Raw genomic sequence first — 18,374 nt, 5'->3', positions numbered from 1 at the left:
TCAATCAAGCTGGGATCTCAATCGACGATATCACTGATCTCTTTCCACGTACCTTATAATTTCGCATGTAACGCGAGGCAAGTGTCATGCGATCGTATCAATATACCATGTTCATTTCCTTCGCTTTTATTTCTCAAATGATACACGCGAACGTTTTTAATGAATTACATGCAACATCTTTCCGTAAAGGCAAACCTTTCATTTACGATCGTTACTTTATAATCTTTTATGCTTCATTAGAGTACTCTGTATCAGGATTGAAAAATATATTTTCTCTGTGTAAAGTAGTTACAAACTTTGTATCACAGGTCTATGATACGCGTTATATGAAAGATAATATGTGATATATGATATATGAAAGATAAAACTTCTTGACGAAGAAAATTCTGATGTCAATTTTGACTCTTTGTGAATTTCATATGTTTTTTCTCGTTTCAATATATTTACCGCTACTACACTATTTTGATACATAAATGCATCTATCAAAAGTTTATGTAAAGTTTCATCGACGACGACTCGAATCCTTCGGCCTATCACAAGCAATATTCGCGTTGTTATGATAAATCATGAAAATAAATGAAAATTGAAACATAGAAAATATCAATACCATCGTCGCGTCATTTCTACAAAAAGACGACAATTTTAAAATTCAAACAAATGTCTTTAAGCTCTACGATAACGAGAGTGGTGTTCGGTTAAGAAGCATATATTAATAGGACATACAAAGAAGCATATGCAAATGCACAGTCAACGTCGAAGTGGTCAACGTCGTGTCTGTTTCGTTCCCCTCTAATTTTCCCCCAAGAAACGCCAAACAAACGCTGCTCCCTGTTCAAACTATCTTCGTAACTTGTGTGAACACAGCCTTGGAAGCCCGATTCTTTACCATAATAAAAGAAAAATGTGTTAATCGTGGCTATTCAAGAAGGATTTGCAAGACAAGAAGAGCTCTAAGTTCGACTTATGACGTACGACCCTGAGATCCCGAACCTTCTCCGTGTCAGTTCTAAAGTATCGAGTATTCAAGGTGAAATAAACGTATAAACAGGCCGTATTGGAAGAAAAAAAGGAAACTTTGGTCGCGCAAGTCCACATACATATGCAAGTCAAACGATGCATTATTCCTTGACCTGACCTAACGGAGGCTCCTTTCATATTCATTAGGAGAATTTGGACCGCGAAAAGCGCCCGCATACTCTCGCTATCCTTTTTCCTTATTTACAAATCATTAAGACATATAATACCAATTTTATATTAAAGTGATAAAAAATATATCTTGTTCGTATAGTAAAATGGATAAGCGGCGCAAGGAGCAAATACTGAAATATACAAACGAAGAAGCGGAAGAAATTTAACATTAGGATGATTTAAAAAGTAGAATGTTCTTAAATTAAAGAATGGAAACGGAAAGTTATTTAAATGCCTTACTTCCTCCTTCTCCTCGCTGTCTAAAACCGAGGTTACCGAACACTGCACCGGGACCAAAAAACAGTTTATCGCGAACAGAATCGACTTAAAAAAATGTCAGCGGAGGCTGGAAAGACAAATGCATAACGCGTGTGCATCGATTAGCATTTAGACAGTGTGCATCGAAAGCTTTTCGGTATCAGTCGCATATCTGAAAGGGTCCTATGAATAATATGCAACGATGCGACACCAAACTGCTTCGACACATGCATCAACGAACGAACTTTTGTTTATTCCTCTCGTTTAAGTTTCCTCATAAAAAAACGATCGTGGAAACATTTTGAATTCAAAGTCTATTCGAATCTCGTACATCGAACTTTCGATAATTTTCAGGAATACGGAATAATATTTCATCGACCACTGCATCCACGAAAGGATTGGATTTCGTCTCACGATCATTTTATCGCTATAAGATACCGACTTTATACATTTTAAACGTTGGAGAATTTTTTTCCCCAAAATGATGGCACGATCGCGCGATGCGCCTTTGCCAGAACAGAACTGTGAACGTTGACGCGTCTTTTTGTATTATGCGAAACAAAAAGAAAACATACGATCTGTTTGGAGTAGGTAAAGAATTGACTTTTAGATGAAAGAACTTTGAACGGCATGAAGCCAGGTCGAAAGGTGAATCTTTCCTTTTTCTCCTCTTCCACCTTGTCCCCTCCTTTCTTTCCCTTATATGGGAAAACTTATGGTAAGATAAAAACCTATTTGTAGTCTTTTGTCAAGACGATACGTGGCCATAATAACAGCTCATTGAATAATTTGTATAGAAGTATGGTAATGCATGACGACGGACTTTCGAATCAATTGACGGGCGAAAGCTATTTCTCTATTGACTCGGGCCGAATAAATTTTTACGTTTTCAAAACAATTCTCTGTTTTCAAAACAATAATCTGTTTTACAGTTGAAGTGGATAATTATTTCATGAACGAATTATTCCACGAAGCATTGTAAGTTGAGACAGTCGTCTCTTTTTTAACGAGTTAATAGTTCAACTCATTATGAACTTTCATGACAAATTCTTGAATTACTTTTATATTCACGAAGCTGCTGTTTCATTAATTCCACTTTAATCCCTTCATAGTTTGTATCATTACATTTTCAGAAACTATTCAACATTTACAACGTTTAAGCTACTTTTGTAGTAGCAGTTATAGATAAACTTTCCTTTCCTTTAACTGTCGACTAAATTACGTCATAATGCACGATAGAACAAATTTTAAACTATCGAATTTGGAATGGCATATGACAAAAAAAAAAAAAAAAAGGAAAAAAAGAAAACAAGGCGTTTCAATACGAATTCAATTTACCCTTCTGTATCAGTACAGTGGAGTAAATTGAATTGAATTGAATTGAATTGAATTGAGATATCCCTGAGTCGGTTCATCCCGGAGTCGGGCGGTTTTTACGTGGATAAAAACAACAAACGAAATATACACGGAACACGTGAGAGAGTTTACGAGGGTTTACATAATCTCGGCAATTTCTATGGAATGACAAGGCTTTTATAAAGTCTCAATTCACCGTAAAATCTTGACATCCTTTCTATCAGGTGTGAGCAATTTGAAAACCGAATATGCCGTTTTCTTTCTCTTCCCCCAAGAGAACCGCAATTGATCATAATTTCGATTGCATAAGTACACCATCCCCACCATAGGTCCCTTTTCCCTAGATTTTTTTTCTTCCCTCTTTCGCGCCCGCGCGGTTCCACGGCCAAGCGGCGCCATGTTACTTGCATTGTTCACGACATACGGAATACTTATGTAAACGTGTATAACAATACTAAGTTACATACTAATGATACGCTGCTTACCAGTCGGTCGCATCCTGCTTCGAGTCGACTCAAACTTGCGAAGGAACGTCAACGTGGCACGACTCACATGTATTTCTTTGGTAGTAGCTATTCGATCGATCGAGCTCACCTATGAAATCATTAAAATCGATGCGTTAATTGATCGTGTATTCAAAAGGAGATTTTGGATGAAACACGATCGAATAATCGCTTCTTCCCCACAAAGATTGCATGCATCCGAATTGGTTGCTGAAATGCAACTTTGCAATTACATTTCGATGTTTAATACTTTCGATTTCGATAATTAATATCCTTTTTAATCGTGTAAGACTTACTAATATAAATTTAAATCAGACATGTGATCCTCGCGAGTTCGTTCACGCGACCACGATGTACTGGAACGTACTTTTAACTGTGTACTGTACCTTTTTACGAAGGTATAATACGTACATAGTTGAATTAACCATCGAAACATCGTTATACGATAATTTAAAATTTGTCATATTTAATCAGCAGATTCAAAATTCCCTTGATCCAAGTTTGGAAAGCGATATAACCTTTTTCGCGCGATATAACGGAATAATCGCGAGTTTCCTCCCGGACGAAAATTACTCGCATCCGACTCGGTCGCTGAAACGTCGCGTTGCAACGCGGTATCTACCGATACTCGTCCCGGTAAATATTTTCCCATCTTAACGACGTGTACGACTCTTTTTTCCCCTTGTAGACGCTCGTTTTCACAACAATTGTTGCAAAAGACGTTGCTTGATGAATTTTCAATTGGAAGAGGTTGCTCGCGTTTTCTGATGCGCTGATGCATTAATGCACGCCATGCTTTTGAAATCATCGGGATCTGTCTACAGGGCCTTCGTGAATTTTCTTAGCTCTATCTCCAACACGATCGTGTCTCCTGTATAATGTTATCATGATGGAACTTCACGTAATAAAACATAAAATTCCGACCAACCTTCAATCGTCGATAGAAAAGTATAATATAAATACGTATAAAATATTGGGTTGTTCGGAAAATGCGTAGCATTTCTGATAGTCGATATACTTTGTTGCGTAGTTGGTGAGATTAAAAGGGGATTATTTATTACGAACCTGTACCCGTTTCTGGTTGAACTAATAAGTAACAATAGGTCACTAAAAAAATTATGGATATATTATTTCACAGAACGTTAACTCTAAAGATAAAAACCTTATAATTTTAATGATCTGTTTGTTTCAGAACGATAGTAATCACGATGACGAGGGCGAGGTATTTTTTTGGGATCCGCCGTCCACGAAAAATCGAAATTCAAAAAGTCGGAATCACGTGCGACAATTGCAAGAACAACTGGCTCAAGCCACCCTGAAAATACGAGATTTAGAAATCGAACTTAAACGCATTCAGAAGGTAAGATATGAAAAATCCTCTATTGTGTACAAACAAATATTTTGAACTAAGTTTCTTTTCTGAAAAATGATAACTTAATAGATTCAAAACTGATCGGCACTCGTTGCATATATAATATTTCAATTGCACCGTGTACCTAATAATCGCATTGTCTTCTTTGTCCCACTAAACATAAACGGGATAATTACCGTTGCAATTGTTTTCAGATAATTGCGTTTAATTTTAACTCTGTAGCGACGCCCGTTTCGCGCATATACACACGTGATAACATATGTCATTACGCGTTATCTTCAATCAATATCATATCATTGTCACCTTATTAGTTAAGATATCCACGTAATACACTTAATTCACTATTACCGTTTTCTGAACTGCGCAATATGAATGTTAATACGTTGTCGACAGTTCGAATACATCTATCTCTTTCTATAGCATTCCCCGTAATATTTCATTTAAATATTTCATGTTAAGAAATTTTGTTTTATGATACATGGAATACTTCACCTATTAAGTAAAACCTATTAGTTAATACTAAATAACCTGTTACAATTGTTAACTCCAGGGTAACAATTCCTCTTTGAAAGATGAACTCACCGATGGCCATCAAAAAGCGGAATTCTTAAGAGCAAAGCAAGATATGGTGAACCGTATAATACAAATGGAAGAAAAGGTAGGTATATATATATATATCTTAGTAATTCCTCGTAAAAGTAAAACGAAGAAATAACTTATTTCGAAAAATCTGTACCCAAGGAAGCTAGATTTTTTTTTTACTTAGAGGATATATTTCGACCTTCGAGTTTGTTAGCATGATTAAGAAACATCCCTAATGAATCACTGTGCTTAATTGGACGAATTTAAGATTACTAACATGTTAGTGCAACAAATATATGATTATGAAAATAAGAAGTTTCATTCTGAATAAAACGAAACGCGATGTAATTCTTCGAGTTACTTAATTTTAAACGACGCGGTGTATTTGAAGACCTCAGTCTGATCAAATGAAGCAAATGATCAAGCACAAAGATACTTATTTTTTTCAACTGTTAATATTGTAGTTAATACTAAAGTTAAACGCTAAATGTACCTATTCATAGTTTTTGTGAAATAAAATCTAACACACTTTTACGCTGTGAAGATCTCCTTAATGAAAATAATACATTTCTTTTTTTAACTAGTTAATTCAGTCTTTCGAAGACTTAAATATTTTTGTATTATTCTCCTAAAATAAAGAGAGGCGTTCTTCAGTTTAAAGTTTCACAAAACATTTGAAAAATTTGCTTTACAGTATTAAAACATTTTATGATGAACGATACACAGTAAAAGCAAAACTATGTTAATCAGAGCCGGGAAACCGAGAAAAACACGAGACGCATGCAATCGGATGAAATAGCGTTGATCAACGATTTCCGTACGGTGCTGTCCAAATTGAACTCCCTCGAGAAGCTGGATTTAGTTCGTGGCGCGCTAAAAGCGCTGGAAACTGAGAACGAGAAATATAGCGAGGCTAATAAACAAGAAAAGTCTGACTTCGATGAGAAGTTTAAGAGGCCCAACAGCGTCAGCCACGAGACCGCCGCGTTGAAGCCTAATTTCGACGTGAGTTCGGAGAACCACATGCGAGATGAGTTTATCAAGGTATCAAGCAACAAAGAATCGGAATTGTACAAGAAAATCGAGGAACTTCAGGAAGAAAATAAAAGATTATTCGCCAGTGTAGAAGAATTGGATCAGCAGCATGAACAATCGATAGGTAAGCATGTCTTTAACCCTTTCTATCTGATAATGCTAGTACTTTCTTCTATTTTCTTAAAAACTTGATATAAAATAAATGATTGGTCTTTTTCATTTTCCTTTTAACCCTTAGAAAAACTACTGTCCCTCAAGGAAGAGGTCGAAAAAAAACATCAGTGCCTTCAAAACGCTTACGAACAGCTTTACGTAGACTACAACCAGGCTCAAGATAAAGTCGTCCAACTGGAAGGTAAACTCGTGGAATTCAGCACGCTGATACGAGCAGAAACTGTCGACCATACCGTACAAACTAACAGTTTAGAGAGCGTAGATAAACATATCCAAACAAATGACCTAGAAATGGAAGAAAACGAATCGACCGACGAGCAGTATGAGGGAAATGTGGTCGACGAATTAACCAAGAGGGTCAAGAATATTTTGAAGAGTTCCTTTGTAGAAATAGAACCGGATGAGTCGATTTTCGAGGCTCTGGCGAAGCAGTACATTGACGTGAAATGGACGAAAGACGTGGTGGAATCGGAAACTGAATGGTTGCACGAAGAGGTGAAGCGTCTTCAAGTAGAAAATTCCGCGTTGCGCAAGAAAAACTCGTTAAGAAAGAAAAATGCGATGTTACGAAGTACTTGTCCAAACGAAACACGATTAAAGAATCAAGGCCAGTCGCCACCTGCATCTCGAACGAGAAAATCAGCAAAATTAGAAAATATTCCAGAAGATATCGAGGACACGTTTAATACAATGGAAAATCTGAATCGGAAATTGCATACGACATTGGATGAGAATGACAAGTTACGAAAGAAGATCGATTTATTGGAGAACACGGAGAAAGAAACGCAGGAACAGCTGAGAATATCATTGGAGAAATGCAAGTATTTAGATGAGAACATCAAATTAGTCGAGGAGCTGAAATTCGATCTTGAGAACGTGAGACGAGAATTGAAAACGTCCGTTTCCAATGGAAAACAATTAGAAAACAGTTTGGCGATTCTGCGAGGTATGACAGACGAAATTCAGAAGGAAAACGAGGAAGTGTCTCGAAGAAATGAACAGTTAGAAATAGAGATCTCGCAGTGGCGTGAAAGTAATTCAGAGACAGGGAATAACGATACGTTAAAAGATCTTCAGGAACAATTAGCCAAAGCTAATCGCGAGAAAGATGACTTAGACTACGACATATTAAACATGAGAAAAGAATTGGACGAAGCGTTCAACCAAATAGAGTTGAAAGAAAGTTACATAGCGAAGATGAGTCAAGAGAACGAAAGTTTAACGAAAGAAAAGATTTCCTGGTTGGAACAGTTAACTGCCATTCAAGACGAGTCCAACGATAAATTAGACTTGGTAAACACGGAAAAATCTTTGTTAGAGCAAGAACAGACGGAATTGAAAGAAAAAGTAGCGAATAATGAAAAAGTGATAAATGAAATTAGGGAACGATTACGAGAATCGGAAGAAAGGTACGTAGAATTAAACGGTGAATTTTTGTCGATGAAGAAAACGACCGAGAAGCTTCAATTGGAAAAAGAAAATTTGCAAAACGAAATAAAGAAACGCGAAGAATTAAAGAGTGAATTAGAGCTTAGCGAGTTAACTGAAAAATTTTGTTCCATGCAGAACGATTATGCTCAAATGGAGAATAAAATAGAAACATTACGTTTGAAAGAGAGGGAATTGATAAAATTACAAGAGAGTTTCGCCACCGTTGCTGAAGAAAATGAAACTTTAAAAACGAGATACGAAGTAGCCAGGGATAGCTGTATCAAGTTGGAGCATAATATTGCATATCTACAAGCGGAGAAAAAAGAGTTATTAAATCGTATAAATGAAAATGTCTATGATAAGGAAAAGCAACAAATTACAGCCATTTTAGAGGAAAAGATACGAGAAAATGATACTTTGAAGGATGACAACAGTAAATTAATGGCAGAAATCATCAATTCGCAAAAGAAATTACAAAAGGCAATTGACGAAAATACAGAATCAGCTGATATGGCCAAAGAAACGATAGAAAGTCTATCTCATCTTATTAGAGAAAAAGACGAAGAGATTAATAACCTGAAAAGCGCACTCTATCTTGCAAAGACTGATACAGAAACACTCGATTTTGCGACTATAAAGAACGAAAGGGACGAACTTGTGAAACTTGTAACCATCAAACACAATGAAAATGTGCAATATCATGACGAAATTCAAAGGTTGACGCACCTCTTGAACGAACAAACATCGCGAGGTCAGAACTTGCTAACAGAGAAAGACTTAAATGTCTCTGAATTAAAGGACATAGCTACTCTGCAGCATGAACTGCGGGCAGTCGAACAACGTTTAAGAAATGCCGAAGAATCGAACAGCAAAGACACTTGCGGGATCGTCGAACACTCAACGCAAACAACGGAAATTGCGATTCTTAATGAGAAATGTAACGCGTTGGAAGCAGCTCTAATTCAAGAGCAATCGAACAATAGAATGCTACAGAATCAACTTAGCGAAAGCCAAGGCAAAGAAGCGAACGCCGCAAAGGAGTTAGAAAGGCTACGAGCACATTTGGTTGAAATGGAATCAAGCTATACGGAAGACGCCTTACTTGCGGAGGAAACGCGAAAAGAATTAGAAGTGAAATTACAGCAGGCTGAAGAAAAAATGAAGAGCAGTTCAAACGCGTATACGTCCGCGAGTATAAGAGCAAATCAGCAAGTGGAAACGTTACAACAACAAATGGCGTTGATTGTTCAACAAAGGGATGATATACAAAATAAGTTAGCTATCGCTGAAGATAAGATCTTATCACAGACTACGTCCTTAACTAATTTACAGATAGTCTTGGAACAATTCCAACGAGGTAACTTAAAATATTTCATAATCTCTGTACACAACGTGTCTTATACGAAATTATCGATTATTATTGTTGTTGTTGTTGTTGTTGTTGCCATTATTATTATTAATTTTATTTAATTATTAATTTTATAATTAATAATTTTCATTTACAATTTTTAGATAAGGAAAAAGATATCATAGCGGCAACTGAGAGAATTCAATCTAAACTAATCGAATCCCATAAAAGACAAGAAGAATTGGCCAATGATGTCACAATTCTTAAGGTATACTTATATAATTGTATGTTTATACATAAATATTAAAAAATTGCTTATCTAATAGTTAATAGGGAAATATATAATTTTTTTAATAATTGTTAATAGGAACAATTAGCTGAAGCTAAAGAATGCTTACAAGCAGCATCCAGATTAAGCGAACAACTCGATAAAAAAACAGAACGAATCGAACAGCTAAACCAAGAAGGTACTCGATTCTATTATTACTACAAAATATTACCTTTGCCTGCATCTTGTTTCTTTTATATTTTGCATGATTAGAATTTTTTTCAATTAATTCTTCAATCATTATTTATCGATAGCAAATTTACACAATTTTTATACGTTCATAAAGAAAATTCATATTTCCAAATTCACAAAATATCAATACATACATTCAACGCAATTAATTTTGAGATATGTTAGATAATATAGTTTTCAAAAATTATTGTTAAATGTGAGGAAATAATATGCACATGTGCTTCTTTGGTGTGGATTATAAATATTCGGGATTTTTACATGTGGTTTTTAATGTAATTTACAAAATAAAGTTTCAAGTATCAAGAAACTCAATGTATTATAATTAAATATCTAAATTTCTTAGGTAGAATAAAGCTTGGTATTATTTAATTATTAAAATTTACAATATATATTGCTATGTAACATCAATGCTAAATATTGAGAATAAATTGAAGTATTGAGAATAATTCCCTAATTTTCATATTAATTTTTTTATATGAAGTATTTTATTTTTATTTACACTTTAAAATATGCTTACATTTAAATTTTTTAGATGAATTAATCTCATATAATTTAGATTTTACGAACTGTATTGTACCTAGATTAAATTTACAAATATTTTCTAGCATGTTCTAACTTTTTACTAATATGCAAAATAATAAATATATAATCGCACAAATTGTGTATCATTACTGACCATATGCAATGAAGAATACAAAAAGTGTTAATATTGGACTAAAGTATCGGTATAATGCATTTGATCAACAATATGTATATTGATCCTTAAAATCCCGTTTCAACATAAAGTAGAAAAGCACATGCGATTTTTTTTATGCATAAGAATTTGGTGCTATAATAGCTTGCCTATACACAAAATATCACACATGTTCTAATTATAATTTATGCACTGGTGAAATGGTTAAATCCCACTCTATTATCATCAGTTTGAATGTGACCTGTGACTAATCTGCAAAAAGCAAACACGTAAACAATCCGGTGATGTAGTCAAATATCAGCTGGTAATTCTGGGATTTTGACAATAGCCCAGGATTCTTGCTGGTATCCGGCTACGAACTGGACGATCGCCTTAGCGCACTAAATCACATCTTCGTTGGCTCATGCATTGCCACTGGTGCTGGTACCTTCTCCTGTTTTTCTACTTATAAATTCCTATATACTAACATATAAAATATTGTTAGATAGCAAGGGCACAAAAATAAAAAAATTTGTTGTATGATTTCTTTTCATTTATGTGTAAATTATATTTTCTAATCTAATTTATGATATAATTTTTTGTTTATATCATCGAGGACTATATCAATATTGTTAAACACTCTTTTTATATATACATTACATCCACATTCGATAGTTAATTTATTTTTTCAATTTATACAACTGGAATGTTGGTGCACACATAGTATGAGAGTTGTATAATATTGTAATCTCTTAATTCTTAAGAACAATACTGATGACCATGAATTTACAATACTACTGCAACCATCACACTAAGTAATAGTAGTAATGTATGATGATATATGTATTTTTATAACTGTAATCTGTAACTATAATCTGTAAGCTATAACTATAATCTGTAAACGAAATACAAGTGAACTACGTATTGTAGCTTGAAAGAATAGCCTCTGTAGCTTGAAAGTTAAGTTTAGCATTCAAATACATCACAAATAAATTAAGACATTTAGTCATACATGTACATATGTTGAAATAATACGTAATACATAAACAGATCTATATAAACATAAAGTTTGGTAGCGTCAGTGTGGGTAATCTCATGCGGTAACTGTGAGCGTGTGAATTGTAAAAGCTCATATTACCTCGTGGGGTTTCCCACCCGTTACCATTATCCTACAAGGATGAAAAAATGTAGTTAAAGGTTTTCACTATCTATGACCTACATATTTTTATTTTACCTTTAATCATTAATACTACTAGAATTGTAATTTATTTAATTTTTGTCAAAGTAAATTGCAAGAGGTAAAATTAATGTAGCCATTGCAAATTATATTAATTTGTAAAATAAAGTACACGATCATTTATTTATAAAGAATTATAATGAAATCATATTAGAATAGCTATTGTACTGTAATGTAATGTATTGTAACATACTAAAGTACTTATTATATTAATATAGCTTTCTTACTTCTAGTGGCATGCGTCATAGTTTGCTAGTATGGCATGATAAATGAAGAATGCAGCATGAGCAACTAAGACATGGGTGTGAGTATTACATCAGGTACTGGTGTGATATTCAGACAACCAGTACTTGTGTTATACTTACGCTCATGTCTTTTCAACCTCCAAATCCGCCAACTTTACAACGCTGGAATGCACATGACTAGAAATGAAACATCCAACATGCTAAACTTTTCCTTAAGCAGTTAATAATTCTACTGAAATTACATTTTTAAACATATAATTGATTCAAAATATTGTAAAAATTATTTTATGATATTTAATGATCTCTTTTCTGTTACTCCCTTTCATGATTAACTCAGAATATTATAATGATTATTTTCTGACATTTAATGATCCTTTTTCTATTACTCCCTTTCTTACATGGTTTGTCATATATTTCTAGTGGACCGGTTAACAAATCTTGTAAACACTGCTGATCACAGGATAGAAGAGGCAAAGCAAAGTGGAGAGGGAAAAATTGATAAGTTAGTATTTATTTCATACATCTATGAATATTTTTTGTAAAGAAAATTAGAATTTTAAACTTTAGTTATGTTTATAAATTTAAATTTATCTATTGTTTTGTATAAAATTATCGTAAAAAAGATTTTCTTTAAATAAAACATTCACTTTTTTCAGGACTCTCATTAAAAACCTCCTATTGGGTTACCTGTCCTCGTCGGCAGCAGATAAATCTTCGGTGCTTAGAGTGTTTTCCACAATTTTGGATTTCAATGAAACAGAGAAGGATAAAGCAGGGTTGAGTAATACAGTCGGGCAAAATAGCTGGTTTTCTCGTTTAACTGGTGGATCTACCGATCCTAATAAGGTAAATTAATTTTTCTTTTAAAACAGGTTTTGCACTACACAATACAAGATTACTCATTAACAAATACATCAAATAAGTTTAATATTGTTCTCCATTCCACAATACATATATTCGCGGGTCTTATAAATTACTGTTGCGAGATATCGAGATACTGAATTATTTGACGCTGGTTATACATACACGGTGACATCGACCATACCATAGAAAAAATTTCCTCTCTGATCATACACACACTTGCGTATAAATATACATAATTAAATAAATATTTTTATAAAAAATATGAAATATGATATAGAAATGAAATAATTATGTTATTTAGGATCAAGAAGCGTCTTTGTCAGCAGCATTTATTAGATTTCTAGAAAACGAATCGAAACCTAAGCCACAGTTACCAGCATTACCAATTCAAACATCGGTAAGGACAGTATTTCTTTGTTTCTTGTTTACACATATATGTGATGTTTTCCATTGGACTATTTTTTTTCCTAGACATTACCACGACCTGGTCATAGTAGGCAACATTCTACGTCATCAACACAATCTACTTCGTTACTTTCCAATGTAAATTTACCAACATTCCCGGATTTTATCCCAGCCAGAAATACAGGATCTATTTTGAAAGAAGTATTGAAGGACAGCTGATATTAATAATTCTGGTATATTTTATGCTTTGTAAATTCTAAGACTGTAGCAGAAAGCAATGTTTAAAGAAGACATTTGTTTACCAAGTTCCACTTAATAAAAGTAAAGAAAAGAAATGATTATTGCTAGATTGCGGATTGTTATGCATTTATGGCAAATTTAAAGATGCAAGAATGCATAGAATGAACATATATAAAATATTCAAAATACAATGCTTATTATTAAATTTAGGTCAAACAAACCTCTACATAGATCCTAGCCTTTTAGTTATGCTCATTAAAATGTGAATTTGCATAAATATCCGCAGTCTAATTACAAGATTAATTCTATTATTCTTTTATAAACGTTATTTTTAATAAATTTATCAATTAATTGTTAGTTACGATAATGCACTATTTCTTTAAAAATGATATGTAGTAATTCATGGTGCTTGCAACAGAAATGTTTAATGTGAATTAAAGAATTTAATTTTTCTGTTTCTTGACAATAATTAAGAAATGTAAATTGGTAAAGATATGTCATAATTAATGTAAAGCGAAAATTTTTTCAATTCAGAATAATCCGTAATTACACCGTTTCATCAAAAATATTAAGACAAAAAATTTTTTATCTCAAATTGTACAACGAATGAAATAGTAAATAGAATATATTTGCATTATTGGACTTGTTCATACCTGTTTTATGTTATTTGCAAAGATTATATTAAATTTGATCTAATCTAATTTAGAACTTAACAGGCACTAACTACAAGTTTTATTTATATCTTTATAATCTTAAACATTATAATGCTCTGAGATAAAATATTTAAGCTACTTCAGTCAATTTACATTAATTGTATATAAACTATGTATATTTAAAAAAACAAAGTGGTGGGCTAGCAATAAATAATAAATTATAAATTAATATTACATATAATATATATGATATTGTAATTGTATTGGCTAAAACTTTTAGTAAGAGTTACAAATATACAATCTTTGTATATTACTTCTATTAGATTTTACAGTTTATTTATATTGAAATATTTTAAATATGGACACATTAACATCTAAATGTAGCATAAAAATTATTGTTGCATTTTGTAATTTATTTTTCAATACTTTTTTTTATTAAATTTCATCTATATTACATATGTATAGAATATGAGTTTATAAAAGTTGTATTTTAATGGTTATTGTTCGATAATCTTCAATTACTATACATAATTTTTACAATTTAATAGCAGCTGAAACCTTTTTACAATTATGTATGTAGAACAAATTATTTTAACAATAATATTCTAATGTTAATATCTATAAGTTAATAGTGCAATTTAAAGTAATCCTCTCATATTTTTGAATAGCTAAAATAAATAACAATAACTTGAAAACTAATACTTTAATTTTCATATGTTTTACATAGACATTTTACAGATTAACAATCTAGAAAGCAAGGATTAAATATGAAGGATATAGATAAGTTTATATATATATATATATATATATATATAGAAAGAGACTCAAAATTATATTTTATCGAACATTTTATTTAAAAAAAAAAATCTTAACTTATAGTACAAAAATCAAATTACATGACAAAATGCGCTTTGCCATGTATAAAAACGGAACAGAACACAAACAGAAAAATATGTATTAATAATTTAACACATTTTTTAGGCTTTATTTTTCTTTCTTCTCGTCCTCCTCTTTCTGCTTTTTCTCTTCCTGCTTCTTCTCTTCCTGCTTCTTCTCTTCCTGCTTCTTCTCTTCCTGCTTCTTCTCTTCCTCCTTCATCTCCTTTTCTTCTGCTTTCCTTAACGCTGGTTTACCCGTCTGCTCAATAGTAACAGTTCTTTCGCTTTGGATCTTCGGTTCGTCCTTTCTAGGCGCAGTGATATTGAGTACACCATCAGACGACAGACTAGATGTTACTTGATCGATATCGCATTGCTCAGGAATCAAATATTTCCTGGTAAACTGTCTCGAGATCCAACCATGCTCGTCTTCTTTCTCTTCGTGCTTTCCCTCGACGATCACAGAATTGCCAACGATTTTGACGTTGATTTCTTCCGGTTTAAATTGCTGAACATCTAAAATTACCTGGAACTTGTCCTTATCCGCTTTTACCGTAGATGTACCTCCTCCCCCGCCTTTTCGCAGGAGTTCACCCCATGGTCTATAGTACATCAGTGGGCTTCTCAATCTTCGATCTCGAATGGGTAAGATGTATTGATCGAGGATGCTTGGATTCAATAATTGCTCAGGATACAACCCCATACCAAAATTCTGATCGAAGAGTTGATGTGGACGGTCCAGTTCTTCCCACCAGTTGGAGAACAGCAACGGTATCAGAGACATTTTGACTGAATTACTTGGTAGCTATATACGTTAAATAACGTATTCAGTTACAGATTTCTTCACAGGAATTCACTTTTGACGTTCACAGTTCAAATGTTTGTAGTATACTGTTTCTATGGCTCGCGACGCGCGTATTTATAGCTGTCCTCTGCCAGCTGTACATGGCGGATGGAGTATCCAGAACATTCGAGATTCAAAGTTAGGAAGTTTTGAGAAAATTCTCTATTCTACTTATATACAAAGATACTTTTACATATAGATATTGTTCCTAGGTATCTATAGAATAATTTTATACATATAGTAAGTACAAATATGATAATTAAAAGGATCTTTTATCTATAGCCGTACACCTGGCGAAAGTTAGTATTTTTGTTTATACAAAAGTAAAATATATGTCTGAAAGATTTTACTTCAGAAGGAAATGCTATTTGATTATTTTATTATTATAATCTTCCTAGCTACATAAGAATTTATGAATATCACAATTGGAATGCATGAATTTTATAGTATTTCAATCGCATTCCAATGAAACTTTACATTTATAAAATATTTTCTAAAAATCAATCAGTTTATCAGATTTTTAACTTTATCATCATCAGTATCAATCGCAAATAATGCAGATAATAAATATATATTGTCGTACTTATTGATTTTTCAATAAATTACATGATTCTATGGAAACATCCAGATACATATTATCCAAATGCAATTAGCGGCATTTCTATACACTAATCAGTGTAATTTTGGTCTTATGACTCATATATAAATGCAATTGTGTGCCAAAATCTACGATGCTTTAATAAGAATTGGTCATCGCAGGCGACTATCTATTAATAGTACAATGATTTTATAAAAAGTGTTATTCTAGATTTATCTATCAACAATTGTATCGATCATTTAGCGTGTATTTGTAAAGGTTTATAAAATTTCTAAATGTATACATATGTATATGTATATATATGTGTATATATGTATATATATGTGTGTATATATATATATACAGGGTGGTTGGTAACTGGTGGTACAAGCGGAAAGGGGGTGATTCTACGCTGAAAAAGAAGTCGAAAATATAGAATAAAAATTTTTTCTTTTTAATTTTTTTCTTTTAATTTTCCCATTGAGACAACGATCTACAGTGAGATCCGTTATACCGAGACGTGATAAAGCGCACGCGTACCGAGCGAAAATTCAAAGTCAATTTTCTTGAAAACAAAGCCTCGAAAACAAAGTCTCGAAAACAAATACTTCTTTTTTCGCGTAGAACCACCCCCTTGCCGCTTGTAACCACCAGTTACCAATGACCCTGTATATATACTTAAATAGAATGTTGAAAAGATGTAAAATGTTTTAGGAAAAAAATAATAAATGTTTCAAGAACTTATCGAAATCCATTAATTACATTTTAAAAATATTAAACATGGTATTATATTTTAAATATATATATTTATATATTGATATTTATATATTTATATATGTTGTCATTACTATTGAACGTGTTATCGATCAAAATGGTTCAACTTTAAATCTAATTTGTTGTAAGATTGTAAATCTTGAAAATAAAAAAGAAATTCACATGACCTGGGTAAAAATATGGCCTTGATACTTTTAAGGTGATATTTAAAAGGTTGTTAGTCGAATTATATTCTGAATGTATTCTATTATGATACATATATTCTCGACGTGCTCTGATGTGTACATACGTATATACAATGTAGTTTGTAAATATAACATTACATATATATCGTAATAAATTCAAATTAAACGTTAACTAAACTACATAGCTTTACATCTATCTATATTGATTTGTAAATATCTACATAAAATATTCGAGTAATTTAATAAAAGTTATTACTATTACTCAAAATAATCCAAATTTGAAAAATTAAGATAGTACTTGAGCAATTGCGATTTTTTTTTCCAGCTGTACTTTCTTACTTCAAAAATAATAAAATTGTATACAAAACACAACGTACTAAAAAATGTCTAATATAAACGTTTTATTTACTACGTGTTTGTAGAATATTTTTGTACGGTATGAAACCGATGTTTTTCAGTGCTTCTAAAAGCTGCTAACTTATATGTATGTGCTGGCTGCAAGCTCATATAATACACATAGCTTATTGCAGGTTAGTGTACTCTGAAAAATTCTAGACGCTTCTAGATGCAAATTAAAGTATTTTTAAATAACAAATAATTATATTAATAAATTTATGGATTTTATATAAAAGTAAGTTTCTAATTTGATCGAAAAATATTTTTAAAATATATATGTAGTATTTTAGAAATATGGAGAGAAGTATTTTTTCTCATATCTCCTACATTAAATGTTATTTATTGCTTCATACTATGAAATGCGTCTTTTAGGGGTGATGCAGATAAATGAAATTAAAAGCTTTATATTTGAATATATTTAGCATTTTTTTAATACTTTATATTAGATAAATACTCTAATACTTTATATTACAATATTATTGAATATATTTTATTATATAATATCGCAGTATGACTAGTGGAAAGTTATTTAACATAAATAAAGAAGCTAAACTACAGAAAAATTGCCTTTTCTGCGGTTAGGATGATTTTGAAATATGTTATAAAATATGTTATACTTTAAACAACTGTTTCCTA

General features: G+C 32.2%; 2 protein-coding genes across 5 annotated transcripts in view; one reads left to right on the top strand and one right to left on the bottom strand.

Moving 5' to 3' along the window:
- Positions 1-14,081, top strand: part of LOC126868679 (thyroid receptor-interacting protein 11-like) — a 45,499-nt gene extending 31,418 nt beyond the window's left edge. For 3 of the 4 annotated variants that reach the window (XM_050624421.1, XM_050624423.1, XM_050624422.1), the window contains 10 exons: positions 4,498-4,665; positions 5,228-5,335; positions 6,010-6,418; positions 6,533-9,256; positions 9,412-9,515; positions 9,615-9,714; positions 12,343-12,424; positions 12,579-12,768; positions 13,088-13,183; positions 13,258-14,081. In XM_050624421.1, the coding sequence (XP_050480378.1) occupies positions 4,498-4,665; positions 5,228-5,335; positions 6,010-6,418; positions 6,533-9,256; positions 9,412-9,515; positions 9,615-9,714; positions 12,343-12,424; positions 12,579-12,768; positions 13,088-13,183; positions 13,258-13,410 (4,134 nt within the window). In that variant the 3' untranslated portion in view covers positions 13,411-14,081. Of the gene's footprint in view, positions 1-4,497; positions 4,666-5,227; positions 5,336-5,953; positions 6,419-6,532; positions 9,257-9,411; positions 9,516-9,614; positions 9,715-12,342; positions 12,425-12,578; positions 12,769-13,087; positions 13,184-13,257 lie in introns of those variants that run through there. The other variant, XM_050624424.1, reaches the window with a different exon arrangement.
- An 833-nt stretch (positions 14,082-14,914) lies between these two features.
- Positions 14,915-15,875, bottom strand: LOC126868714 (protein lethal(2)essential for life-like). Its single transcript, XM_050624506.1, has one exon. The coding sequence runs from the start codon at positions 15,744-15,746 to the stop codon at positions 15,069-15,071; it is 678 nt and encodes a 225-aa protein (XP_050480463.1). The 5' UTR covers positions 15,747-15,875; the 3' UTR covers positions 14,915-15,068.
- Between the last annotated feature and the right edge of the window lie 2,499 nt (positions 15,876-18,374).

The sequence above is a fragment of the Bombus huntii genome, chromosome 8 (genome assembly GCF_024542735.1).
Source record: "Bombus huntii isolate Logan2020A chromosome 8, iyBomHunt1.1, whole genome shotgun sequence".
Lineage (NCBI taxonomy): Eukaryota > Metazoa > Arthropoda > Insecta > Hymenoptera > Apidae > Bombus > Bombus huntii.
The sequence above is the reverse complement of the archived record's forward strand: the minus strand, read 5'-3'. Positions and strand labels throughout refer to the sequence as shown.

Coding starts and splice junctions, on each gene's coding strand:
- LOC126868714 (XM_050624506.1), bottom strand. CDS start 15,746: ATGTCTCTGATACCGTTGCTGTTCTCCAACTGGTGGGAAGAACTGGAC.